A 27,668-nucleotide genomic window follows, 5' to 3' on the forward strand; every position below is an offset into this window, starting at 1 on the left:
TAAAGATTTTTAGGTAATTAGTCGTTTGACGGTCCAGCAACATATGGCCAAGAGCGTGAGGCCACAATAATAATAATAATTCAATTCAATTCAATTCAATGTTTATTTACACTTGTGACGAGGTACATGGAATAATAACAGTCCTGCCTAAGCCCGAGGGAGCTTGTGAGCAGGGACTGGATACGCGTAAATACCCACAAGATAACGGGAAAAGGTGCTAAACGGAAGTCATGGAGAAGAAAAATACAGAGAGAAAAGGCACAGTAAATTACAACTTTAACAGTAATAGTATTTTTTTAACAGACGCTTGAGCTGTGATTTTGTACTAACTGTTACAGTCTCTGGAGGTAGGTGATTAAAAATATATGGGACGTAGTAGCATCGACAAAATGTTCCATAACGAGTGAAGCTCGACGGTACTACGTATGGACTCTTTAGATGCCTAAGTTCGCGCCGTGCAATATTGGCCTGCTTATACACATTAGACCACAAATATTTCAACACTACCGTGTACCTGAAGATATTGTCGAAACGAGGAAGTTTAGTGGTACGAAAAAGATCTGTATCAGTGGAAATTGGTGAGCCATAGTTTACGCTCTTTAAACAGCTATTCAGAATGGAGTTAATTTTACACTTCCAAGATTCACTGCAATGACTGAAGGCAGTAATACCATATCGTAATACACTGTAGCCCAAGCTTTCGAGGATAGTTCTCTTGACCTTCAGTGGGACAGTACAGCGCAGGCGAAACAAAATTCAAGATACTTTTCTGACCCTTGCGCAAACGTAAGACAGGCGCAGACGTTCCAGGACATATCATTAGTGAATATGATTACCAGGTATCTAACAGAGGTACTGTACTCAATGGGATTACAAAGTTACATAGTTGTTACATGTAGATGAATGCAGAACTACTGGGAGATAAGAGGTCGCACGTTTAAGTGGATTATGAAAACATATTAGTTCTGTCTTTCTTTGATTAATATAAATTTGATTTTCGTGAAACCAATCATAAACGGAAGAGGCATCCGTCTGCAAGATTCTGATGGATTCCGCGTCATTAACATGAACAGAGGCAATGAGAGTATCATCTGCATATTGAAATAATTGGCAGTTGGAAATCACACCATTGAGGTCATTAATATATAAATTAAATAGCAAAGGAGCCAAAACAGATCCCTGAGGCACCCCAGATTGAATCTCAACAGACCGGCTATGTTGACCACACACAGACACATACTGGGTCCTCCTTTGAAGGAAGTTGCACAACCATTTATAAATTGGACCGCGAAAGCCGTATGCATATAATTTCTGAAGTAGTATTGAGTGGGAAACAGTGTCAAATGCCTTGGATAGATCAAGGAATAAGCAGGTAACAAATTTGTTTGTGTCGAACGAGTGGTAGATCAAGTCTACAAAGTCCTCAAGAAGCTGCTGAGTCCCTCTGCCTTGTGTGAAGCCATATTGTGTTAAGCTTATGATGTTTTTTTTTTTTTTTTTTCAAGAAATGAGACATGACTGTGTGAACATATTTTTCCATAATGACGGCCACAATTGAGAGCAACGATATTGGTCGGTAATTTTCAACCTTGTTTTTCTGCCCATTCTTAAAGATTGGCCTCACGGTAGCCATTTTGAGTGCGCAGGTATAACACCGGATGCAAATATTCCGTTAAGAATACGTAGTAAGCTGTTACATATGAGACTATAGTTGCGCTTGATATCGCCCGCCTGTATTTGATCAGAACCACAAGATTTGGTTGACAGTCCGTTGACAATGGATCTTAATTCGGGTTCAAGTATGTCAGGGAATACGCACGTGTCAACTACCGGACTGAAGTGTAAATTAAGTGTTCTGGATCTGTCAACACGGTATACGGACGCGAAATGTTCACTGAAGCACTCAGCAATATTCAACAGACAAGGAAACTCACTGGCTATCTCGTCATCTATGTTTTTTTTTATTTTGCCGCCCTATTAATTCGTTAATAGTGTCCCAGGTTGCCTTGGCATTCCTCCTGTGTTCGCTGAATCCGGAGTGATAGTATTGTTTTTTAGATAGGCGTAACATAGCTGTTACTCTATTTCTAATCGTACGGAACTCATTTTTCAAGGCACTGTCCGTTGGGTGGCGTCGGCGTCTTTTCCATAGTAGATCTTTAGTTTTAATTAAAGAGATGATCTCACTAGTCATCCATGGATATACACGCCTGTTTCTTATTTTCCTTTTCTTTTTCCCTGCCTTGTAGGCGTCCAAAAAGTATTGTGCGAATATACTGTATGCCTCTAGATGGTCGAGCAGAGTTCCACTCGGGACCAGTCACAGTTAGACAGATGATGGTCAAAAGTTGTTAAGTGACAATAGTCAATCGTTTGATTGTTCGGGTCAATAGAATCTGCAAGAGCCGTGGCCGTAAAAAGCACTGTGGCATAGTGGTCGGCGATTTTATGAGACACGGCACCTGCCGACACGACCGACCCATGGGTTCTGATATTTATATGGTCCAGGCATGATGACACCATTTTCCCACTCATGTACTCCTCTCTTGTCGGTACATTGATTACAGCATCTAAGCCAAATTCCGCCTAGAACGTTAAGGTAGTCGGATACAACTGGCTTAGTTGGCTTCAATAGATCTATATTTATGTCGCCAAACATATCAAGCTCATTGGCCGTGTTTAAGTTTTGACATACAGATCGCAGCTCTATTAAAAAGTCAGGAACATATTGACTTGGTGGTCGACACACAGCAATCAGAGTAAACATGAAATATGCATTACAAACTGTGAGCGTTAAACATTCCATCGCAACTGTTGTCGTGGGTATCCTTTCAACACACCAGACATTTTTTACAAAAACAGCAATACCACCGTCTCTGCGGCCATAACGAATGAAATAAAAGGACTTATACCCGCACAGGCTGTATAATGAAATTTCACTCTCAGAAATGTTAATTTCAGTTAAGATAATCACATCCAGGTTATTCAGATGTTCCTCAACATAACACAACAGTTCATCCCAGTGCCTTCTTAGGCTTCGGATATTAACATGTATTATTCCCAGCGTACTCCTCTCTACATGGTGTAACTCTTTGAGAACTGAATAAATGTCCGGAAAAGACATGCCGGGGACAAAAAGTTTGAAGACTTAAACAATACTATCAATATCACTTTCTACAGTAACACGTAAGACAGATGCGTCGGGATTTTTTTTACGAGGATTTTGCCACTTTTCACCCATACAAATTGATATCCTCGTTCTTTTGCTCGGACCTTAGTCTTCCAGAGGAGTTGCTTATTATGTCGGGTCAGGTTGTCATTGAAAAACACGCCCTCTGGAAGCCCTTTAGATGCGCAGACAGAGCGTAGAGTTTTTCGTCCTCGCATCCACTTATCTTTTGCCTGTACGGACACGAACTGCACTAGTACTGTGGGTGTTTTATCTGACTTAACAGGAAGCCGGTGAACAGCCTGCACATCATTGATTGAAAACTCTGTGTTTACTTTTTCTGCGATGTCCTTTAGAATAGTTCTAAGATCCTCATTAGGTGTGAGCGGTATGCCCCGAATTTCGACATTCGTTCGTCTACTATACTGCTCACTAGCGTTAGCCATGGCGCGCAATTCACCAATCTCTTTTGCCTGTTCAGAGACCCTGGTCTCAAGCTCATGGGTTTTCGACTTCAGCTTGCTAATGTCAGAGTCTTTTCGTTTCATCTCCTCAAACAAGCTGTCATATTTTTCAGACAAAAAGGATAGGGAGTCTTTTACTTCATCGACAGTAGTTTCCATTGGTAGGAGAGACTCCACTGTAGTCTTTATTTTAGCGAGCTCATCAACCTTTGAAGGTAATGTCAGGAGACAACTGATACTATCTTTTAGCAAAGACAATTCATTCATTACTTTTGTGAGCGCATTGCTCTCAGCGTCGTTTGTGTCGGCTGATTTTGATGCACTTGATCGCAGGTCTCTAGCACGGCATGTTTTACACATCCACTCCTCCCGTTTTACCGCGCTCATGGATTTGTAAGTTTTTTCAGAGATCCCAGCACACTGAGAGCCAAGATGATACCCAAACCCACAGGTACCACATTCTACATAATAACCATCATTGGGTAGGCCCTTTGAACAAACCAAACAGTCCGCCACAATTGTGCAGTCAGCAGCGGCAAAATTAAAGTAGGAGGGTTAGCAACAGAGTAAAGTATTACCTGTATAGAAATGAAGACAGATATAGTACGAAGTCAACGTCCGCTGCTGACTGCGATGTGACGCTCAGTCGCTGTTGCTTTTAAGACGACTGCCAGCTTCGCCACCTTGCGATAGTTCCGGTGAAACAATGGAGGCACGTTGTATCAGAGTAGTTCGATGTGTCTATCAGCTATAGATTAGTTGCACAAGCTCAGATACAGCTCGTGTTACGCCAAGACAGATGTCACACGTTGAAATTGTCACGGCAGGTTATCGCTGATGATACCACTCCTCCAATCTGTATAGAAATGAAGACAGATATAGTACGAAGTCAACGTCCGCTGCTGACTGTCAACAAACGGAATAATAATAATAATAATAATACGGTACAGGAAATATTATTTACAACACTATCAATCCCAAAATTCGCGGTCACGCCCACGCCGGCGCACTCCGTCACTATAGTCAGCCGCTATGCGGGAAGCGGCCTTACAGGATGTGAACTCAATGGGAGACAGCGTTTATGCCAATTAACAGCAAAACAGAATAAAATTTTTAAGATGTCATCGTCTAATAGAGAAGAACACCATGTAAAGAATCCCTGGAGACATGAAAGGCGCCAGCAGAATGTAAGCCTAGTGCACCCTGGCCAAATGAATTTTAATGCATTGCGCCTATGGGATTTCCGTCAATTTTTGCACATCGCCCATGTTTAGACTACGATTTTTTGACAAAGGCAGTCAAATTCTGGAAATGTCATCGCCTATTTTCGTTCAGTACGTCCTCCAGGCCACATACCAACCACGGCACGATGTGTGAGTGTTAATCCTGATGCACCCAGGGCCTTCAAAGCTGCGACTCAGACAGGGTTCCCCTCCTAGGCGCTCGACGGACTAAGTCCCAGTATTATCGCAATACGCATGCGCTGAGACTGTGCGTCAGGTCTGAAGGAGTTCGAAACGAGAACGGTCATTTTTTCCGAACTCGAAGGGGCTGACAGAACAGACAACTTTAGTGACTACTACTACTACTACTACCAAATCATGACTATGGCCTGGGGTGATCAACTTTAGTGAGTAATATACAAATCATACCGTTTTGTATTTTATATCGCTTTTATATTAAACTATAAAACTTGATAAAACTCTCCATTTCGAGTGCCGTTTTGGAAGTGATTTTGTCAAACGCGACCTTTCAGGGTGCGACAGGAGAACAAGATACGGGGTTCAAACCCCCTGATCTTACTTTCACATATTCATATTACATAACCAGCTTAGGATATATTTATTATCATCGTTATATCAAATTATATTAAGCCCCGAACTTGATAAAATTCGCAATTTGGCCGTTTTGGAAGCGATTTTGTCGAACGCGACCTCTCAGGGTGCAACGGGGGAACAAGATACGGGGTTTAAACCTCATGATCTTACTTTCATATATACATATTACAAAATCAGCTTAGGACATCTTTAATATTATTGTTATATCCAATGATATTAAGCCCCGAAGGTGATGAAATTCGCCATTTGGCCATTTCGAGTGCCGGTTTGGAAGCGATTTTCTCAAATGCGAACTCTCAGGGTGCAACAGGAGAACAAGATACGGGGTTCAAACCCCCTGATCTTACTTTCACATATACATATTACAAAATTAACTTAGGACATCTTTAATATTATTTTTATATCAAATGATATTAAGCCCCGAACTGGACTAAATTGGCCATTTGGCCATTTCGAGTGCCGGTTTGGAAGCGATTTTGTCAAACGCGACCTCTCAGGGTGCAACAGGGGAAGAACATACGCGGTTCAAACCCCGTGATCTTACTTACACATATACATACTACAAAATCAGCTTAGGACATATTTAATATTATGGTTATATCCAATGATATTAAGCCCTGAAGGTGATGAAATTCGCCATTTGGCCATTTCGAGTGCCGGTTTGGAAGCGATTTTGTCAAATGCGAACTCTCAGGGTGCAACAGGAGAACAAGATACGGGGTTCAAACCCCCTGATCTTACTTTCACATATACATATTACAAAATTAACTTAGGACATCTTTAATATTATTTTGATATCAAATGATATTAAGCCCAGAATTGGACTAAATTGGCCATTCGGCCATTTCGAGTGCCGGTTTGGAAGCGATTTTGTCAAACGCGACCTCTCAGGCTGCAACAGGGGTACAAGATACGGGGTTTAAACCCCCTGATCTCACTATCACATATACATATTACATAATCAGCTTAGGATATATTTATTATCATCGTTATATCAAATGATATTAAGCCCCGAACTTGATGAAATTCGCCATTTGGCCGATTTGGAAGCGATTTTCTCAAACGTGACTTCTCAGGGTGCAACAGGGGAACAAGATACGGGGTTCAAACTCCGTGATCTTACTTTCACATATAGAAACTACAAAATCAGCTGAGGACACCTTTAATATTATTTTTATATCACATGATATTAAGCCCTGAAGTTGACGAAATTCGCCACTTGGGCATTTCGAGTGCTGTTTTGGAAGCGATTTTGTCAAACGCGACCTCACAGGGTGAAACAAGGGAACAAGGTACAGGGTTCAAACCCTGTGATCTTACTTTCATATATACATATTAAAAAATTAGCTTAGGACATCATTAGTATTATTTTTTTATCAAATGATATTAAGCCCCGAAGTTGATGAAATTCGCAATTTGGCCATTTCGAGTGCCGGTTTGGAAGCGAATTTCTCCAACGCGACCTCTCTCAGTGCAACAGGGGAACAAGGTACGGGGTTGAAACCCCGTGATCTTACTTTCACATATACATATTACAAATTAACTTAGGATATCTTTAATATTATTTTTATATCAAATGATATTAAGCCCCGAATTGGACTAAACTGGCCCTTTGGCCATTTCGAGTGCCGGTTTGGAAGCGATTTTGTCAAACGCGACCTCTCAGGCTGCAACAGGGGAACAAGATACGGGGTTCAAACCCCCTGATCTTACTTTCACATATACATATTACAAAATTAACTTAGGACATCTTTAATATTATTTTTATATCAAATGATATTAAGCCCCGAATTGGACTAAATTGGCCATTCGGCCATTTCGAGTGCCGGTTTGGAAGTGATTTTGTCAAACGCGACCTCTCAGGCTGCAACAGGGGTACAAGATACGGGGTTTAAACCCCGTGATCTTACTTTCTGATATACGTACTAGAAAATCAGCTGTGGACATCTTTAATATTATTTTTATATCAAATGATATTAAGCCCCGAAGTTGACGAAATTTGCATTTTGGGGATTTCGAGTGCCGCTTTGGAAGCCATGCGACCTCTCAGGGTGCAACAGGGGAACAAGATACGGGATTCGAACCCCGTGATCTTACACTCTAAACCCAGTGACGGATAGGTGCCGTCTGATCAACTGGCACATTTTTTAGAAAAATGTGCCACATGTTGCATCAAACGTGTTGTTGGCGAGCACAACAGTGAAATCCAACTCACTTTGCGGGCACATACAACAGTAATCATAGCGAAACTACCGCTGTGTGTCGCTAAGAGCGCAGCCGTCCACCCCTCTGAGGCAGTGAACTGGTCTGATTTCGCTAGCTTCCGCTTGCCGCTAGGGTGTCGTACCGAGGAGAACATACACCGCTCGCGTGTTTCGTAAACTTTTGTCGGGACCTGTACAGGGTTCGCCAAGATAAACATCGGGGTTTGTAACGAAGATAACACAAATATGAACGGCGTCGGAAAGCTAAAGTTGACGTTAGAGGACGTATTATGCCCCAAAATTTAATGTCCATAATGCCACCTAGTCTGTTACTCTGCGGATAAATCGTGAAAATTAAAAAAAAACGCCGCTGCCTAATCGGCTATATCTGTGTTCCAGCTACTTTCCTCAGAAAGCGACAGGGTCTAATGTGGCGTCGCGAGAACTATTCTGCATTCAGTTCCACATGTTCGATGTCGTCTGCAACGTCGCGCTCGACAGCTTCGCCATCCGACGGAAAGGAGCTGAAACACAAACTGTGGTTCAACTCCTTTCCGCAAATGATGCAATGGATACTGTGGGTCATTTCTTGCAGGTCGACGTGTAGGCGAATCATGGACTTCTTTATGCGTGCTGCACTTCGAGAAAAATTGGTTGATTACCATGAACATAGCAGTGAAATTCAAACGGCTTCCTCACGGATATGTACTTTCGTCGATGATGTCTTTTCCTCAGGCCAGTGCTCGTTGGCGTTGCCGTGTAAATGTTTGGACTGACGGCGATTTGCCGTGCAAGTTCACTTTTGTGCCCCGTAGCTTGGCAAGTTTTTTTCCTTGCCATATCGTCGCGGCTCTCTCATGCTGAATTCAAACGGAAGGTATCAGCTTTTAGTCCGTTGTGCAACTCATATCAGCAGCGAAGAGGAACGACAATTTCTTCTTTGTCATTGTTGTTGCGGCTGGCACTATCATCAATGCGCAAAGTAGCAAAGATGCGGTACCCGACGTGATAAGATGCCTGCGTGATTTCGAGTGGAGGGAACCATAGGGTGGTATATCTATATTGATACATATCTATGGGTAGGTGCACTGGTGGCCAAGTTGTATTGGGAAATCTCATGAATTACAGGGCAGTGGTTGGAAAAATTCAGGGAGAGTGTACACCTCCCTGTGCTGTGGGGGTAATGCCCTGGAAAGGACCGCAATTATAGCAAAGTACTTTAGCGTAAACAGCTGAGCGATATAGTTATTAGGCATTCGCCAATACAATTCGTCAATGAAAAACTTCACTTGACACACCAACAGAAACAAATGAGCTTCTTTTCCAAATGAGACATTGAAAATTTGAAAGGCGTTGGAAGTTCTTCGTAGATAGTTCTTCACGAACGATTATCCCAACGTTCAGGAGCGCTGAAATTGTGGGTTTACACACTGTATTGTTGATTTTGCTTGCATTTTCAACGTGAAAAAGAAAAGCGAGATCAGGGAAAGAGAAATAATTAAAATTTTCACACAATGACCCTCGTACATAACTACTCCATATATTTTCTTTTCTTTTCTTTTTTTCTGCGCCTCTCTGTGCTCCGTATATAGATTTTCGTGCATGATATCCGGAGAGGCTGCTGCTATGCTGTAAGCCCATAAACTTAGTGTAATAATTAAGATGATGTCATTCTCTGCACTTGTCTCCGCTATTACTTCTCAGTTATCATATTACTTACAGTGCAGTTTATCAAAATGCACGTTCAGACCAGATCGCGATAACTGCTTGTTGAGGTTGATGAGTCACAAGAACTGCTCGAATGTGAATGTACTTCCTAACGTTCACAGGAGCAGCACTACATCGAGCAAGGATAAAAACAATGCCTGAAAATCTGGTTTCATTCAAAATTCTTCATTATTGGTGTGTGCGGGGGGGGGGGGGGGGCACCTTTATTCTCAAGAGCCATTGGGACACATAATAGCTGACTGCAAGCCATACACATGCGGCCCGCGTGTGTGAGAGCCCTGATTGCCCTGATCTAAGCATTGCTTCATTTAAGCGTGAAATAAATACTCTACTCGAGGGCGCGTAGCACTTGTTTAGCGTTATCTCGAAATCTGGTATTTAATTCTGCTCCAAAATCTCTGTTCCAAAGAAGTCGCGTTTGACCAAATCATTGCCACTCGCAGACGCCACCACTCGCATCGCCACAGCGCTCGCAGACGCTAAATTGTACATATCTTCCATTTCATTTAGTAATAACTCTGGATATAAACGTGATATCGAAGATGTCATCACTTAATTACGTAGTCTGTATATCCATGCTTAATAGCTATGAGTCCGCAGCCCATACCTGGTTTCCTTGCTTGAGCCATTTTCAAGTGACCAAAGAACAAAAAGAAGGCAAGATCACACACAAGTCGCTCTGTTGTTGTTTCGTGTTTGTTCTTTGGTCGCTTGTGGATTTACACCAACCAGCCCAATCTATATACTTCAGACATTTTGCCAAATCGTTGCCCAAGTGGCACTCACTGGCGCCAATTTGTCAGTTTCCTCTATTTTAGCTCGTAATAACTCTTCGTAGCAATTTGATACTGACGGTATTATCATAAAATAACGTAGTCTGTGTGTCGTCTGCGGACCGTAGCTGCTGTCCTTGCTGCACTCTTAGAACTCGCATTTAGTCAATTTGTCGTCCAGAAGGCTATCACAGCCGCCAACCTGCCAATTTCTTCCTGCAATCTCCCGATATCTGGAAAGTCTCATGCCCGTGCCTACCCAAGCAGCGCAATGTACTGAAAGTCGAGTGCAATAGGGGTGGAAGGTATGTGTCTTATCAATGTTCTTTAGTTTCACCAGTCTGTTCAAGGCCTTTTACCTACCCGTCCACCCCTATTGCACTCGACCTTCAGTACATTGTGCTGCTTGGGTACAGTTATACATCGCTTCTTATTCTTCATCTTACGCGAATGCTCCCGGGCGTGTTATCGGTGTTGTTATCAGGTCGGGGAGCGAAAAGGGAATTGTTCGCCTCAGATATGTCCTCCTCTCCCTGCCTAGATCTGTTCCTCCTGACGTACTCACGCACCACCCTGTAAACTTAGCTTCCTTGCGTAGTCCTCTGCCATCAGGTCAGACCGGGTTTCAGAGGGGGTGTCCCTGAATGCTGCTCTTGAACAATTACAGAACAACCACCAATGAAATGCTATTTACAGTTACTATATACATTATTTACAATATTTATTTGCAATATGGTATCCGCAACGTTACAACGTTCCTGCTCCTGCCCTGATGCAAGTATACTGCCTCCTGGCAGGCTGGGGATCGCGGCTCTTGCTGCGCCCTCTTTTGTGGCCACGGTCCAGCGTAAAAGCCTTGCGGCAGTCGGTCCCAGGATCTCCTCGAAGCGGCCATCGAAGAGGCTCCCTTCTACTTGGCAACCGCGAAAGTGGGTTTCTGTGGGCTCCATCCCCGGTGCCAAGGCAGCAAGGAGCCTCACACAGCGCTCAGAGGCCAGTTTTGCCGCGGCCAGACCAATGTGGTCGACTGCGGCACCAATGTGGTTGGCGATATCAGCTGCGGATAGGTGGCGATCGCCCATTTCCTTGAGGAGCGCAGCGAATAACAAATCCGAACGAATCCGTTTGGGAATAACAAACAACCATTTTTTGCCTGCTGAAGTCTCCTCAGTCCTGTAGAGCAAACCGTTTTTCAGCGCAAACTCTTTCACTTCACATTTTTCTCGTTTACTTGGCTCTTCTGGCTTCTTCTTCAAAATTTCAATCAATTGGCGCAATTCGTCGTCACCCATTTGGACGGTAAGAACCACTTCTTCCTTACTGGTGGTGTACCACACGTCAAACCTCTCTTCTATGCTGTTTTCTTCGGGTGGTGAAACTGGTGCGCGACTTTGGAGCGTCTACGTGGCTCATCTTCGAAACCTCTCTGTGGTAGATCGAGAAGTCGTATTCCTGTATACACTCCATCCATCTCGCAATCTGCGGAACCTTTGCCTTGGCTGCGTTCATATATACAATGGCTCCAGAGTCCGTAAAGACAGCAGAATGAATGTCCACCAGAAAAGTGCGCAGCTTCTCCACTGCTCAAACGATTGCCATCAATTCTAACATGGTGGAATGATATTTCCTCTCGGGTTCACTTGTCCTGCGACTTACGCAGTAAGCTAAATGCATCCGCCCCATCGCTCCGGCGTTGCGGCAGCATAGCCGCCAGTCCATCTTACAAGCATCGGTGTGTAGCTCAGTTTTCGCGTCTCGGTCATATAGAGCAAGTATTGGTGTACTTGTCAGTTCTTTCTTGATCGTTTTGAAATTCCTTCTCTTGTCTTTCTCCCCAAATGAAGCGCGCATTTTTCTTTGTGAGCTCCGTGAGGGGTGCCGCTCTGAGAGCGTGTTGAGGATAGAATCTTCGAAACTAGCTGATTAGTCCAAGGAACCGTCGTACTTCGTGGACATTTTTCGGCCGTGGATACGGGCGTATAACTTCTAGTTTTATTTCTCCTGGTTGTATGCCATTCTTCGTTATTCGAAATCCTAAGAAGCTAGCCTCCTCCATTAAAAACTCACATTTCTGCAGCTTTAACGTCTAGTTCGCATTTTTCAGAGCCTCCATAACTCTTCTAAGTGCTGACATACCCTGTTCAAATGTTTTGCTCGGAACGAGTATGTCGTCGAGGTAATACACAGCGGTTTGAAATCTTATAGGTCCTAGTGCCTTGTTAATTAGCCTCTGTAATACGCTGGGTGCATTACACAGACCGAAGAGGTACTCCTAGTGCCCATCTGGCGTAATAAATGCCGTAATAAGGGACCGACTCCTCCTCCATGGGCACTTGCATGTAGCCGCTTGCCAAATCTAGCGTCGTGAAATACTGGCTGCCACTTAGTCGATCCAACTGGTCGTCGATTATTGGTAATGAAAACCTATCCTTCTTCGTCTGTTGGTTCAGCCGCCTATAGTCCACCACTTTCCTGAATTCGCCGTTTTTCTTCTTCACCAGAAGGTACGGACTGGCATAGGGGGAAGTGAAATATCTAACAATCCCCGCTGGGCTTCCAACTGGTCCACTATGCGGCGCAACTGTTCTCTTTCGTCGTGGGTGGCACGATATGGTCGGCTGTAAGGTGGTTTCGAACCCTCTTCAACGGTCATAGATGGAATATCAGTCTTTCCTCATTCATTTAGATTCATGGCGAAACATCTTCTGTACTAATTCAGCATATTCACGAGTTCTTGTTTCTCTGACTGCGTAATGTTAGCTCCCACCTGAAAGGAGCTATAAACTGTAGCCCGCAGACTGTGTCGGCTCCAAACGGCGATTTCAACGTGTTGCCTGTGACACCTTTTGTATAGGTGAATTTTATAGGTGCGTATCTTCAGCACATAGCACGCTCCTAGCCAACCATCTTCCCGAATGACAACGTTCTGGACCACGATTTGCTGATAACGAGAAGCGAAGCCTATTGCGTACAAAATGGGCTACGCCTCCCGTTTTCAACAAATCAGAGACGAGAACGCTCTCATTCGGGATGATGGTTGCTTAGGAGCGTGCCATGTAGTGAAGTTCAGCTTGAAGACGGTAAAGCAGAACGTTGTGTGTGCTACCGCGTTGGCGTCTGATTGGGTGCTACAATTCTTCACATGACGTAACGATGGATAAAGGTATCTGGACGGCGGTGGGCGTGTACTCGCCCGAATACCAAAGAGAGTGCGTTTTTGCATTGACGCTGCACAAGTTATGAAGGAGAAGAATTGAACAATTGATTGTAAATAGAATTAAGCCTAGAAGATTATTACAATTATATCTATATCTATATCTATATCTATCTATATATATATATATAGATAAAGGAGAAAAGACACCAGAGACTGAAGTAGGGAGTAGGGGAAAGTTATTTATTAAGCTGGCATTTAAACTAAGGGTCTGGGGAAGTCTACGTTTCGGCGGAAGCTCCGCCTTCTTCGGACACTGAGACGAAAATCTATGTACAAGGTGTTTTAAAAGGTTACAAAAGTGTCGTCACAGTTGGTACAATTCCACTGCGAGGCAGTCGTGAGTGAGTCATGTTCTGGAAGATTTCGGAAGGTTCCGAAGGTTCCGAAGGTTCCCCGGCCGATGACCCAGGAACCTTCCGGAATCTTCTATCCTTCGGAACCTTCCGGAATCTTCCAGAACATGACTCACTCACGACTGCCTCGCAGTGGAATTGTACCAACTGTGACGACACTTTTGTAACCTTTTAAAATACCTTGTACATAGATTTTCGTCTCAGTCCCGAAGAAGGCGGAGCTTCCGCCGAAACGTAGACTTCCCCAGACCCTTCGTTTAAATGCCAGCTTAATAAATAGCTTTCCCCTACTCCCTACTTCAGTCTCTGGTGTCTTTTCTCCTTTATCTATATTCAACATCCTGGTCGTTCGAACCTAAATTTTGTAGCGTATATATATATATATATATATATATATATATATATACTGCTGATGAGGTCCAAGAAGGCCGAAACAGCTGTCCAGTACTGGCATGGCGATGTTTGAGTTACAGACATATGCTATACGTGCAGCCAAAGAGCTCCGGCTATTTTTTTCCTATTATACTTCACTGGCTTTGCACTGGGCTTTCAGTGAGTGAGTTATCTCACCCTGACGGGAGGAATCACGTGTTACGTGACCTTCTGACGCCATCCACTCAAACGTTGCCTGCCTGCGTACTGCTGATGAGGTCCAAGTAGGCCGAAACAGCTGTCCAGTACTGGCATGGCGATGTTTGAGTTACAGACATATATATATATATATATATATATATATAAAGAGGGAGGAAAAGCCATTAAAAAAATAAGTAAATGATGCTAGACGTGTTTGAAATTCAAACTTACAGATTAAAATGGCTTCTATGGCTGCACGTAGAGAAACAGATACTCATTGAACGATGCGACAGCACCAGAGGACACGTGTTTCGCCGTGTTTGCGGCTCGTCGGCCCTGGGTAGCTGCGCATCGTTCGGGATTGGCAGGTGTATATCGCTCGCTGAGTGACCCCTGGTTTGCCAATCCCGAACGATGCGCAGCTACCCAGGGCCGACGAGCCGCAAACACGGCGAAACACGTGTCCTCTGGTGCTGTCGCATCGTTCAATGAGTATCTGTTTCTCTACGTACAGCCATAGAAGCCATTTTAATCTGTAAGTTTGAATTTCAAACACGTCTAGCATCATTTACTTATTTTTTTAATGGCTTTTCCTCCCTCTTTATAATTCACTGGCTTGCACTGTGGCATTGAGGAGTGCTCAGTCACCCTCCCAGGTGTATATCGCTCGCTGAGTGACCCCTGGTTTGCCAATCCCGAACGATGCGCAGCTACCCAGGGCCGACGAGCCGCAAGCACGGCGAAACACGTGTCCTCTGGTGCTGTCGCATCGTTCAATGAGTATATATATATATATATATAATATTGCATCGATTAAATCCGTAACTAAATACATGCATACAGGAGTTCTTACCTCCTTTAACATTCTCTTGTGTTGTTGGCTGTGCTGCGTTTGCGTTGCGTACCGATAGCACATCGCAACTGCTCTCCTTAGGGGTCGACTGTTACATTAGCCTATTATCATCCGTTGGTATACTCTCCCCATGAGTACATATTTCAACTGGTTCTGCTCGTGCAAAGGAAAAGTCTTTCTTAATAATCAGAACTTCGTACTTCGAGCAAGTAACTCAGCCCGTCGCCGTAGTGCAGGAACATAGTTAAGTTGGTTTCGTCAGTGTCGTCAGATTGAATGTTAACGAACTGTACAGCCTTGGGAGGTACCGTTACAGTCTCAGTGCTTCTAAGCGTGCATTTAAACTCGCCGTCATCTAGGGTGAAGTTCTTAAACGGTCCTTCTTTTGAGCTATCAATGAGCCGCATCTGATCTATGGCTTTTATCATAACAACGTTATCCAGGTCCAGAAACAACGTACGCCCAACCAATACGTCGTGACAACTTACGTCATCGGAGTCAACTTACGTCAATCTCGGCATCGGCAGTTATGCCATCGATTTCAAGTGTCGCTCGTGTCTTTCCTAATGGCACTGTCACCTTCTGGCCCAACCCGTATAGTGCATCGTGCTCAGTCGTGGGATGAACCACACAGCCCGATCTTACTGCTGTTGACGCCATCATTATGGTCACAGCGCTGCCTGGATCTATGAAAGATGTTGCTTCTACGCTTCCGTTTATGCGAACATTCTTCGTATATTTGCCAATATCTCCTACATACAATGTGTCCTGACGCCTCGGGTGAGCATCTTGAGCCTGAGATTTGCAGTCTCGCTTGCCGTGGCCCGATTGCATGCATTTTGTGCAGAATTTTGTTTTTTTCTCCTTGGGACAGTCTGCTGGTAGGTGATTCGCGTACTCATTACAGTTGAAACATTTGACACGTCCCGATCCCTCCGTCTGTTGATCCCTCCCTTTTGATGAGAAGGCTTCTGCTGGCTCGTGGTAGCTTTTGCTGTATTAGAGTCTGATGTTGATGCTTGCTTCGATCCCCCTAAATGATCGCGGCGTTCTCTCTCAAGCGCGTCACTGCGTCGTAAATCATGCAACAGATCCTCAAGGCATGCGTGGTGCTTTGGCATTATCATCTGATAAGTTGTCCTATCAATCACGCCTAACAAGATCTGTTCTTTACCCTGAATATCTGTCAGCAACGTTTACAGAAATGCATTTTGTCCATGAAATATGCCAAAATAGACTCGTCCTTACCGTGAACGCGACGTCTCATCTAATCGAACTTGTCCACTGGGTCGCTTGTCGGCGCGAGCATTTTGCTAAAGTTCAACTCAAAAAGTTGCCATATTGGACAGTCCTTCACCTTGGTGCTGTACCACTGCGAGGCAGGCGCCACAAGCTTGGCTTGAACCAGCGACATCTTGGCGCCGTCGTTCCACTTGCAGTGAAGCTCTCGTTTCCTTTTTTTTACCGGTAGGAAAAAGCACGTCTCCGACATACAGCATACAATGGGGAAAGACTAGGTAATAGCTTTTTAGGAATGTCGTGTAAGTGCATGCTGCTCGGTCACGTGGCACAAAGTATTCAAATAGGACGAGTAATATATTGTCACTGCTACTTGAACTGCCATAGTAATGATACATAATCGTTGTGAACCATGCTGATTTATGCATGACCATGCATCTTTAGAGGCAGCTGAATATATATATATATATATATGTTTGTAAGTGAAACGTCGCCATGCCAGTACTGGACAGCTGTTTCGGCCTTGTTGGGCCATCATCAGCAGTACGCAGGCAGGCAACGTTTGAGCGGATGGCGTCAGAAGGTCACGTGGCACGTGATGCCTCCCGTCAGGGTGTCCTAAGACACCTCTGAAAGCATAGTGCAAAGCCAGTCAAGTGTTTATTTATGGGGAAAAATTAGCAGGAGCTCTTTTGCTGCACGTATAGCATATATTCGTAAGTCAAACGTCGCCATGCCAGTACTGGACAGCTGTTTCGGCCTTGTTGGGCCATCATCAGCAGTACGCACGCAGGCAACGTTTGAGCGGATGGCGTCAGAAGGTCACGTGGCACGTGATTCCTCCCGTCAGGGTGTCCTAAGACACCTCTGAAAGCTCAGTGCAAAGCCAGTCAAGTGTATAAGGGAAAAATTAGCAGGAGCTCTTTTGCTGCACGTATAGCATATATTTGTAAGTCAAACGTCGCCATGCCAATACTGGACAGCTGTTTCGGCCTTGTTGGGCCATCATCAGCAGTACGCACGCAGGCAACGTTTGAGCGGATGGCGTCAGAAGGTCACGTGGCACGTGATGCCTCCCGTCAGGGTGTCCTAAGACACCTCTGAAAGCATAGTGCAAAGCCAGTCAAGTGTTTATTTATGGGGAAAAATTAGCAGGAGCTCTTTGGCTGCACGTATAGCATATATTTGTAAGTCAAACGTCGCCGTGCCAGTACTGGACAGCTGTTTCGTCCTTGTTGGGCCACCATCAGCAGTACGCAGGCAGGCAATGTTTGAGCGGATGGCGTCAGAAGGTCACGTGGCAGAAGGTTGACCGTGCAGTGCTCTAGTTCACACCGAAACAAAAAGTTGCTAGAGCTGTCTAAGTTAAATGGCAGATATATTGCCTGTGAAACTTCGTTTCAACAATCAGGCATTCCCTTACAAAAAATGAACATTGACTCCGTATTGGCTCTTTATTTTAAGTCTATGTATTACATTGACATCCTATTGCATTTAGCACTTTATTGACTTCTGTAAATATAATGTTTATGTCCTTCATATTGATGTTCTGTGTATGTACTATTGTATATACATTGGCCATACAAATTCTGTTGACACTCTATTCCAAATTGGCCACCGTGTATGCATTGAGAAGTGTCAATAGACATTATTCAATAAAGACTCCATACAAAAATACCAAAAAGCGGGTTCGGCAGCTGCCATTCGCTACATCATGACATGATTTATCCTGTGTGTGTGTGTGTGTGTGTGCGTGCGTGCGTGCGTGTGTGCGTGTGTGTGTGTGTGTGTGTGTGTGTGTGTGTGTGTGTGTGTGAGAGAGAGAGAGAGAGAGAGATCCAAAACGCAAAAGCTACGGCTATGTAGTTACTCTTTCTTTGTTTCATTGCACTTTCCACAATGCAGCGTAGACGCAGATCACTTTCAGGACGACCGGCCTCGGTCGCTCAGTCAGTAGCGTGTTCGCCTTCTGATATCGAGATCGCGGGTTCGAACCCGGCCGAGAACGTCAGCAACTTGTTGGCAGGGTACAAGTTTCTTCCACGAGGGACGTTAAATACGGGGTGCCGTGTGATGAGCTTTCATCGCACGCTAAAGAACCCTCAGGTGGGCAAACGCAATCCACAGACCGAGCGCTGTGGCGTCGCTCATGATCTTAGTTGTCTCGCGACGTAAAGTACCTAACTATAATTACTTTCAGGACGCACCCTCCACGGTGAACGGGAGTCCGTGGAAGTAAGACATTTTTTTTTTTTTCATTTAACTATAATGCCAGCCAACTGAGGTCGGCCAAGGCATGAATGTACATACAACATCATTCAACGTACAACAACATTTCACTAAGTCGTATATGTAGCATCTAATCTATCACAAAAAGACTGCGACGACTGGGCATATACAACACTGTTTTGAAGAGCATTCCATTCAACAGCGGTGCGGTGAACGAAAGAATACTGATAACAATTCACCCTCGGTCGAAAAGTGTCTTCATGCCGGCAATGGCGAATTCTGCTCTGTTGAGTGGAACTCAGCGAAAACAAATTTCTATAATCTATAATTTCGTCATTGTTTTGAACCTCGTCCACCACACATTTGCTTTTGTGCTTCTCTTTGTTCGGTTCCTGCACTTCCTATAACGCACAATGAGCGCACATTGTTTACGGAAGCTTAAAAACCAAACAGAGAAAAATATAGTGAGAGACATGTCCAAAAAAGTCACTTCGAAAGGTTATGAAATTCTTCCTAATACTGCGCTTCCTCAGAGAAAACGGGTACTAGGTATTATTTGCACCGCGAAGGGGGGTGATGTAGGGCTGAAGGTGCTGTCAGCCTGCTCAGATGCGAGCAACCCTCAGTAGTCTTCATTGGGATACTCCCTGTACCACGGTAACCACAAGGATCATTGGCGAAGCTACCCAATCTGTCACGCGCGCTTCCGCTGATTTCAGAGTTTTGCTCGCCTTGACTCGAAAAGAAGGGTAAGCCGTGTAAGTCGAATTCGATTACGCACACAAACAACATTCAAGCGAGAAATTGTTGGGAGTATTAACTCCCAATCAACCTAACGTCTCTGTTTCTTACTGCCTTTCGTTTGAGACATTGAGTAGGTCCATCGAAAGCCAAACTTAAGCAGTGCTACAATCGCGCATTTCTGTCGCATGTAACATAGGCAGTCATCATTTTGGGGGAGGGAAATCTTACACAGGATCGCCCTTTGCTTCTGACAAATGTCATTCTGTCTTCCTGTTCCACGTACCGGTACGTGCCCAGACTAAGAAACACAGACGTTACGTAGATTAAGAGGTAATACTCCAAAGAATTCCTCGCTTAATTGTTGTTTTTTTGTGTAATCGAATTAGACATAGACAACTCACCCTTCTTTATGAGTCATAGGCGAGCAGGACTCTCGAATTTGCAGAAGCTGGTGGGAAAAACATTATATAGCACCTGTTTTCTAATAGGAAGGGAATGCATGTACCTTTCGAAGTCATGGAGCAGTACTGCTTGTACTAGTGGTCCTGGAAATAATTTTCTTACCCTTTCGCGGTGAGCATTTTGGACTTCTTGGTTGTCTCTATATTTCTCTGTTTCGTTTTTCAGCTGCCGTGCTTATTGTTCGATACGGGAAGTGCCGGAAACAAATGTAAAGAAACAGAAAAGGAAATGTGATGTCCGATGATCAAAACAATGGAGAAATGTCTTTCATGCCAGGGTGTAGCGAATGGCAGCTGCCTAAACCGCTTTTTAGCATCTTTGTATGGAGTCTCCATTGCATAGTCTATCCATTGCATATATATTGCATGATATTGCATATTGGGTCTATTGACACTTCTCAATACATACACGGTGGCCAATTTGGAATAGGAAGTAAATAGAATTTGTATAGACAACCTATCGTGTTTCTTTATACTCTTATTGAGATTTGTCAACAAAGATTTTATAGACCGTCCATAGTTTTTTAATAAAGGATTGCAAATTTAGTTGTATTTTTTTTCTTCTGAAGGGCACACTCTAAGAGAAAAAGGTAGAATTTCCCACACAAGCTGGTAGAACAACAGTAATTCTGCCATTTCGGGCCAATCCACGCTCGCCTTCTCCTCCGGAGGTATAAGTGGCGGCGTCCCTTTCCCTTGCTCCCGTCTCTCACGTTTGCTCAGAGAAAGAAGTGTAGAATTTCCTACCCAAGCTTGTAGAACGACAGTTTCTATTCTGTAGTTTGCTTCTACTCAGCAGTTATACCCAAAAAGGAAGAATTGGCTGCAATGCATCTCTACCGAGACGGGTAGAATTTCTTTTCTTTTTTCTAAGAGTGTATGACGAGGCTACAGAGAAGCATTTCTTACAATTATTGAAGTTGTATACAACATATCCCCACACAGTTTCTTAGAAAACTTTGGTAGCAATACCGACTGAAGGCACAGGCCTTTCGTTGGACCTGCCGCACTCTCAATACGACAATGCACAAGTGTTATTCAGAAAGCACAGTTACTTGTTGTGGAGAAAGTAAGTTCGCAATGTACAGAAGTGGAAATCCTGCGGCATTTTATCGCTCCTGGGATTTCCGAATATTTCCGGAGGATCTCAGACGGGTTGGAATTTTGGGTTTGAGAAAAAACAGAGACAGCGCGCACACAGAACATTTTTGCAGTAACCATCACGTTTCACGTACGCGCTTTTGTGCGTGTGTGTGTGTCCCTGTGCTCTGTCTCAACGAGTGTCAATTAAAACATTCGTTATTGCTTCATTTTTTCCCTTGTATTTTAGTATGCGCTGCTTTGTATAAGAAATGAAGGCATTTACGCTACTGACGCGCTTTGACGACTGAATGCTTTTTTTTCGTTCTCCTCATTTGAGAGGCTCCGTACTTCTAAACGCGGTCGTCACGTGTAGCATCACTTGTTTTATTTGATTTAACGAAGTCTTTCGTACACATCCAAAGAGTTTATTTTGTTTGTATCGTTCGTTCACCTAGTGCCCCTTCCACATCTGGTATTTCATAAGTGACACCGGACGAAGGTTGAATCGCCTGGCTTTGTGAGAAATCGCCGTTCTTCGTCTGTATGCTCACTGTAAAAGTCAAACGGACCAATGTAATCACCTGCCTGGTTGTTGACGACCACATGCGCTCACCATGCGACGAAGACGATACCTCTCGGACGCGGAAAGTAATGCACGTCGCTCTGGTGTGTCACAGGTATCAAATATCGAAGCCCTCTCACCGCACCGCGCTAGGAAGAAAATACCACAGAGATCTCTGCAAGAAAAGTGATGTCCTAGTGGCTGGTCGACTGGATTCGTTTCCTTTTGTGTCGACATTGACTGGCGTTACATGTAGATTGCAGATAACTTACAGAGGCGGGTAAACTAGACATGTGTGAAGGCTATAACTGCACGGTTTTCCTGTACGTTATTTGTGTCTTCATCTGAGAAATTGCAGGTTCTTATTAAAGTATTATTCCAAAGAGTGCTTCATTCCCTGGACTTATTGTGTTTCCATTACTGTAAGAGTGGACCGTGTACTTTTTCCCTTCATCGCCCAAGCGTCATACCGAAGGAGGAAAACCAAAAGCCGCATCACTTGCTCATCGTATATTTCCTTTTCCCAAGATGACTGAAACAGAATACACCCCCCACAAACCGGACGATGAAAAAGTCCTCACGAAAAACAGAAAAAGAGAGAGGATATCGCGTGTGGGTTCCAAAATGGCTTCCTCGACGCAGCTACGAGAACCGTAATTGAGAGTGCCGTTGAACGCGCGACAGCATCGCTCCACGTCACTCTGCCGACAGAAGGAAAGCGCCGAGTGCCGAACTCTACGACACGTTGGTCGCGCTTAATTTACCCTCAGTTGCCGAACTTGAGGCAGAACAGGAGGCACAACGACCGAAAATTTCATGTCTGTCGGCCGAACTACGGTTCGTGCCCAAAACACTAAGGATATGATCACGATATTTAATATAACTAAGTAAACATGTGTTCGGTCGTGGGTTGCCACCTTTCTCGTCGAAAAAAAAAAACAAAACACTGTAAAAAACAAAACATTGAGTGATTGTCGCCGCCAGTGATAACATGCAATCCCTTCAGCTCTTGTGAAGCTGTCCAACAAGACAGTGAACGCATTTTCCGAATGCACAGTAGGCAGCGTTCACAGAGCATTTTTTTTAGGAGGAAGCTTTACTGCACTAGTGTTTACAAGTCCCAAAGGTCGCCACAGCGACCTCGTTGGACCTCTTCAGCAGTGCGCAGGTGGGCGACGTTTCACTGGGTGGCGTCAGAATGTCCCGTAGAACGTGATATCCTCCCGTCAGGGTGAGAGACTCACCATTTATTGCACTGGGTTTTACAAGCTCTTTTAGAGCACAAAACAGTTGGACATAAAATATATAACGTTCAATTGGTCCAGTGAATATCATTTTCATTGTGCCCAGTGGAATCTGATATTTTGCTAACTATGGATTCCATGGGGAGCTTTTACCATTGGATCCGCAATGCCTTGTCTGCTTTCTTCATGCCTTTTCTGTTCTGTCTTGGATTGGATAAATTGGAATGTGAGGTACCGTACCAAATTCTTGAGACTTGAAAACTAAGCGCTGGGTACATAGGGATCTAATAATATATGAGTGGTTGCCTACAGTATCTTCGTGTGGCTAAAAATAGCTTTGATGACTTAATTGAGCTATCGGTCAATCTTTGGCGACGATGACGCAGACGACAAACTCAAGTCGTAAGGTTTTTACTCCGACTTCGTCAATTTCCGAATATTTTGCTTCTTGATTACACCTTCACCCAGACGCCGAACGCAAGCCTTGAATTCCCGAAATGTTCGGATGAAATTCGGACAGGTTGCAACCCAAGTTCCGCAGTGTTTTGTTTCTATTTTTGTCTGCGGAACATTGCACACAGCAACGTGTCTTTCGCTTAAGTGCTTGAGGGCGCTGTCTCGCTTGTGTTGCGTGACCGGCGACAAAAAGAGTATACACGGACTGCTGCGACAGCCCACAATGTCTACCGGTATACCAGTCCCTACCAGTGTCTCATCTATGCCTCATGTTTTGTCTTTGAGTGTGACGAGGCCTTTATTGATTATGTCGTTTCACAGTCGTCACTCGTTCTCGGAATTGCGCTTATTAGCTGTTTCGAAGAAAAATTAAAGAACGAGGGAAGAAAGAACACACAGAGCACAGCACAGGATCATTGCGGCTGCTGGATCGGAGCAGCAGCGTTGTACAGGCAGAGGGAAGTCCATTATCACATCATCCGGCCACCGGCAATGGAACACCCCAATCGTCATCGCCAAAATAAAGTTGTTACGTTATCACTCCTATTTGTGGAAAGCCAGGGACACATTCCTTTCGGGGACAATTAATACAGTGGCATGAGTGTCACAAAAACGCGTAAACGTTCCTTCCATGTTCAAAAGATCAGGGCAGAAATCATGCCATTCGTGCGGTGCTTGGTTATATGCGTGCTATGCTGTTTTAAGAGCTTAAGCCGGACTCACTTCTTAAGCCACATGGGGAATTTTTGTTCACTTGGTGCTCGTGAACCTCGCTAAATTTCTGCGCCGAAACAGGTACAGGTGTGTTCCTCTCGAGTTTATCTAGAGAATGACACAGGGTTTTAAAGGACTGAAGTGACCCACTCATTCTTGGTGAATTAAAGTTTGTCAAATTTTCAATACGTCGGAGTCTATGGGAGATGCAACAAAATCGCTTCTCTCCCACGCACGGCCGCGATATTTTGGCTAGAATGATGGCATTCCATACGATTGGGAAGAAAATAATGGTTTTATGGATTGCTAGCACGTTCTGCTCGCTGGCGCCGATTACATGACTTCTTTAGAACGTGGGACGAAAACCAAACAAATAAAACAATTTCCCGACAGTGCCGCTATCCCTCGCCAGAAGCGAAAGTCACCTGGATCGCATAAGTTCGCCTTAAGCGTTATTTAGGAACTGTTTTAATGCTTCGAGATTTGCGGTCTGTGTGTCATTACCCAAACAGGTTTACGTTACAATCAAAACGTGTTCAACGATTCTCTTCTCAACCGTACCGTGAATAAGTTGTCACCATCTTATTCCAGATATATGGCAAGAAGAAGAGGTGTACGCATTCCAGAACGTTCTGAAGTCAGCGGGCATATCAGGTTGGCCGTTGTGGCCGCCCACCGAGCAGGCATCAGACTGGGAACACCTGTTCGCCTCGACGAGGGTAGGGCTTAACATGGGCGACATGATGAAAATCGATGCAGTTTCACACCTTTTCTACTTCATGGTGATGAGGGATCTGTTATTCCCTAGGAAATACGCGGCTTTTGTAAGTACTGCACATTTCGATCTGAAACGCTGACTTAGAACAGAGATATCGAACTTGGCGATATTCCGTCACGAATGTTAAATGTATCACTTCTCTCATTAGGCTACGTTCCTAAACAAGCGATTTTAAGGCGCGAGAGCGTGAAAATGTCGTACTACTCGCTCACCCTTTTCGCTCGACTATGCCCGAAAGAGCGAGCCACCCTGCGCGAGCGTGAAAAATCAGCAACGCGGGCGTGAAATCAACATCTCGCTTATACCTGCAGCCTCTTAATAGTTCCGATCTCGCTTCCAAGATGACGGACATCCACAACAAGACACAACGAAAACATACGCGCATGCTGGCACATCGAAATGTAATACACCGAGTAACTGCGATAATTTTGACTGCGTTCCATTAAGCTCTAAAATTAAGGATATTATGCATCCTTTGGGCTATTTCACGCAAACAATTGTTTATAAATGTGTAAATAAATGTAATAATGTGTAAATTCACTTCATAATACCCCAGGGCACCCAATGTCGCAGTAAATAACAGTAAAGTTTTTATTATATCGTACGCTGTCGCCCTTGCGTAAGTAAGGGATAGCGTGGTAGTTACGCTTAAAGCTCTGTTTATGTATTGGGCGTGTGCAGAACCACGAACGCTATTACTTACGTACGCAAGGCAACAGCGTATGATATACTCATACTCACTATTTACAGGACTGGTGAAAAAACTTTTGGATACGCTTACGAAAAACGTAAGCAATGCCGTTGGCCTATGAAGGTCACTGCAAAAGACACAAACGGTATTACACGCTGTCATTAGTGAGTTTGAGTGCATCGTATGCTACGCCTTTGCGTACGTAAGGGATAGCGTGGTGGCTCTGCGCACTACGCGAAGATCTCTTTATGGTTTGCGCGTGCGCAGAACCACCAACGCTATCCCTTACGTGCGCAAACGCGATAGCGTACGATCTACTAAAACTCTGTATTGCAGAACATAGAAATCTGTGCACAAACTTGTGCGGTCGGTATAGATACACTGAACAAAGAGAATTCTTCATTGATACCCGCGTTTGCACATGTCCCCTTACTCCTTGCAAAGTTCAAAATATTTAGAATGACATAATGTGACTTAGACGAACTACACGTATTTTTGACGAGATGATGAATACGATTTTCTGCTCCAGCATTTCTCGCGAGGACACCTTTGGGAACAGAACCAGTGGACGCGATGTCAGGATGCTAATGGATAGCCAGAGGTTTCAAGTACACGTCCACGCGTCGCTTTCCAGCCGTCGCTGTAAAACTCGCTGGTTTTGGTAACGTAGCATTATTCACCTCTAGCTCTGGCGGTGATGTTCCGTCTGAAAGAGCTCGCTGTTGTCGGCCTCACAGAAGTGGGCTGCGTCACGACTTAGGCTCAGGGGGAATGTGCTTCATGTACCGACTTCTAAGAGAACTATGCCGACACATGTCTGAAAGCGTTCGAGGAAAACCCAGGAAAAACCCGAAACAACACAGGCGGACCCAAGAGTCGAATCCGGGTAACTCTCAGTGTCGACTCCCGCTCCATGACTCCGTAGCGATGGCCAATAGCGTCGTTTCTTTGAAATTCCGACCAACCAACATGCTTTTCACGTGCGCACGTTTGGAGCGCACCAACTTCAGACCTAAAGATAACCCTTGCTATGTCTGCGTTCAAGACTGGGCTCTAGGTAGACTGTAATCGAGAGAATGGCATAAACGCAGGCAACAGGTGAACAAACTCCACGACGGTAAAACTACGCCATAGGCAAACACACACAGGACAAACCCACAACAGCTCAAACAGCTGTCGTGTGTTTGCCCTGTGTCTACGTTAGCCCTTCGTAAACTCTTCGTTTACCTCGCTCGTGCTCACTCACCTCCCGCTCTGTTCTTCGCTTGCATTCATGAGCTCTCGTGCTTAGCTAGTTCGCCACATTGACTATGAGTGACTATGCTGAGTGATTAAGTGACTATGCTGTGTGACTATGCTCTTTGTGTAAGTTTCGCGAAGTTCTCAGTTGTGTCATATTCCCCGAGAATGCTAGTTCATTCGAGTAGCTGTATAGCAGGTATAGGTGTTGTGGCAATGAGACCGTCATTTGTACATCGTATTGTGGTACCTCTCGAACTTTCGGGTTATCGGGTGTTTTTATGTCGGGTTATCGCTGCGAAGCAACTTGCTATGAGCGCCGTAGAGACGTTGACAGATGGGGAGAGGACATCAGAAAAGAGTGGTGGACAGGTGGTTAGTATGGGTTCTGGCCCGGCTTGAAGGAGGACTCAACCGACATTTGTCTGGATGGGCTGCCGGAGAACACGGGGGGAAAACCTGAGACGGCACAGCAAGGCCTATCTATATGCAAACCGTGTACGCCTTGGTAGAGGAGGTGCTGAGTGATTGAGTGCTTGCTGATTGCGTCGAGTGGTTGCTGAGTTCGATGAGTGACTGTTTCTGGATGGTCCACAGTACCGCGACCTCTACGAGAGCGTGAATGCTGATAGTCGCCATAGATTTGCCGGGGAGGACCATAGTGAAGCAGGTGGAGGTTGAAAGGGTTATTGAGGATAAGGAACGCGAATTAGCCGAGGTAGACCACAAACACGGACAACACAAACGGAAGGACGAGCCGTTTGATTTCAGTGATTCCATAGAGGGTACCTGTCGCTTGGGACGGCCCGCATGTTTCGCTGTTATTAGTCAGCATTGTGCATGCGTGGTGCGCTGTAGAAGACCGCGTAGTGAAATGTTAGTCACGTGCAAGGAGCGTAAAAATCCGGGCACACGGTTGGTGTAGGAGTGCATTTGGCAACCGCAAGAGCTGCTGGACAATACTTTTCTTAGCATTCCAGCACGTTTCAACGGAAGCCCTCTTGTTTGTTCGAGGTCCTGGCTTATTGACAATTGTTTCCACCAACTGCAAGCCAC

At 44.6% G+C, this 27,668-nt stretch overlaps 1 protein-coding gene across 3 annotated transcripts in view; it reads left to right on the forward strand.

Moving 5' to 3' along the window:
* The window catches only part of LOC135378596 (neprilysin-1-like), a 254,298-nt gene that overhangs the window by 70,848 nt on the left and 155,782 nt on the right, over positions 1–27,668 (forward strand). For all 3 annotated transcript variants that reach the window (XM_064611657.1, XM_064611659.1, XM_064611658.1), the window contains one exon: positions 24,496–24,728. In XM_064611657.1, coding sequence (XP_064467727.1) covers positions 24,496–24,728 — 233 coding nt within the window. The remainder of the gene's footprint in view (positions 1–24,495; positions 24,729–27,668) is intronic.

Source organism: Ornithodoros turicata, chromosome 1 (assembly GCF_037126465.1).
Source record: "Ornithodoros turicata isolate Travis chromosome 1, ASM3712646v1, whole genome shotgun sequence".
NCBI classification, from domain to species: domain Eukaryota; kingdom Metazoa; phylum Arthropoda; class Arachnida; order Ixodida; family Argasidae; genus Ornithodoros; species Ornithodoros turicata.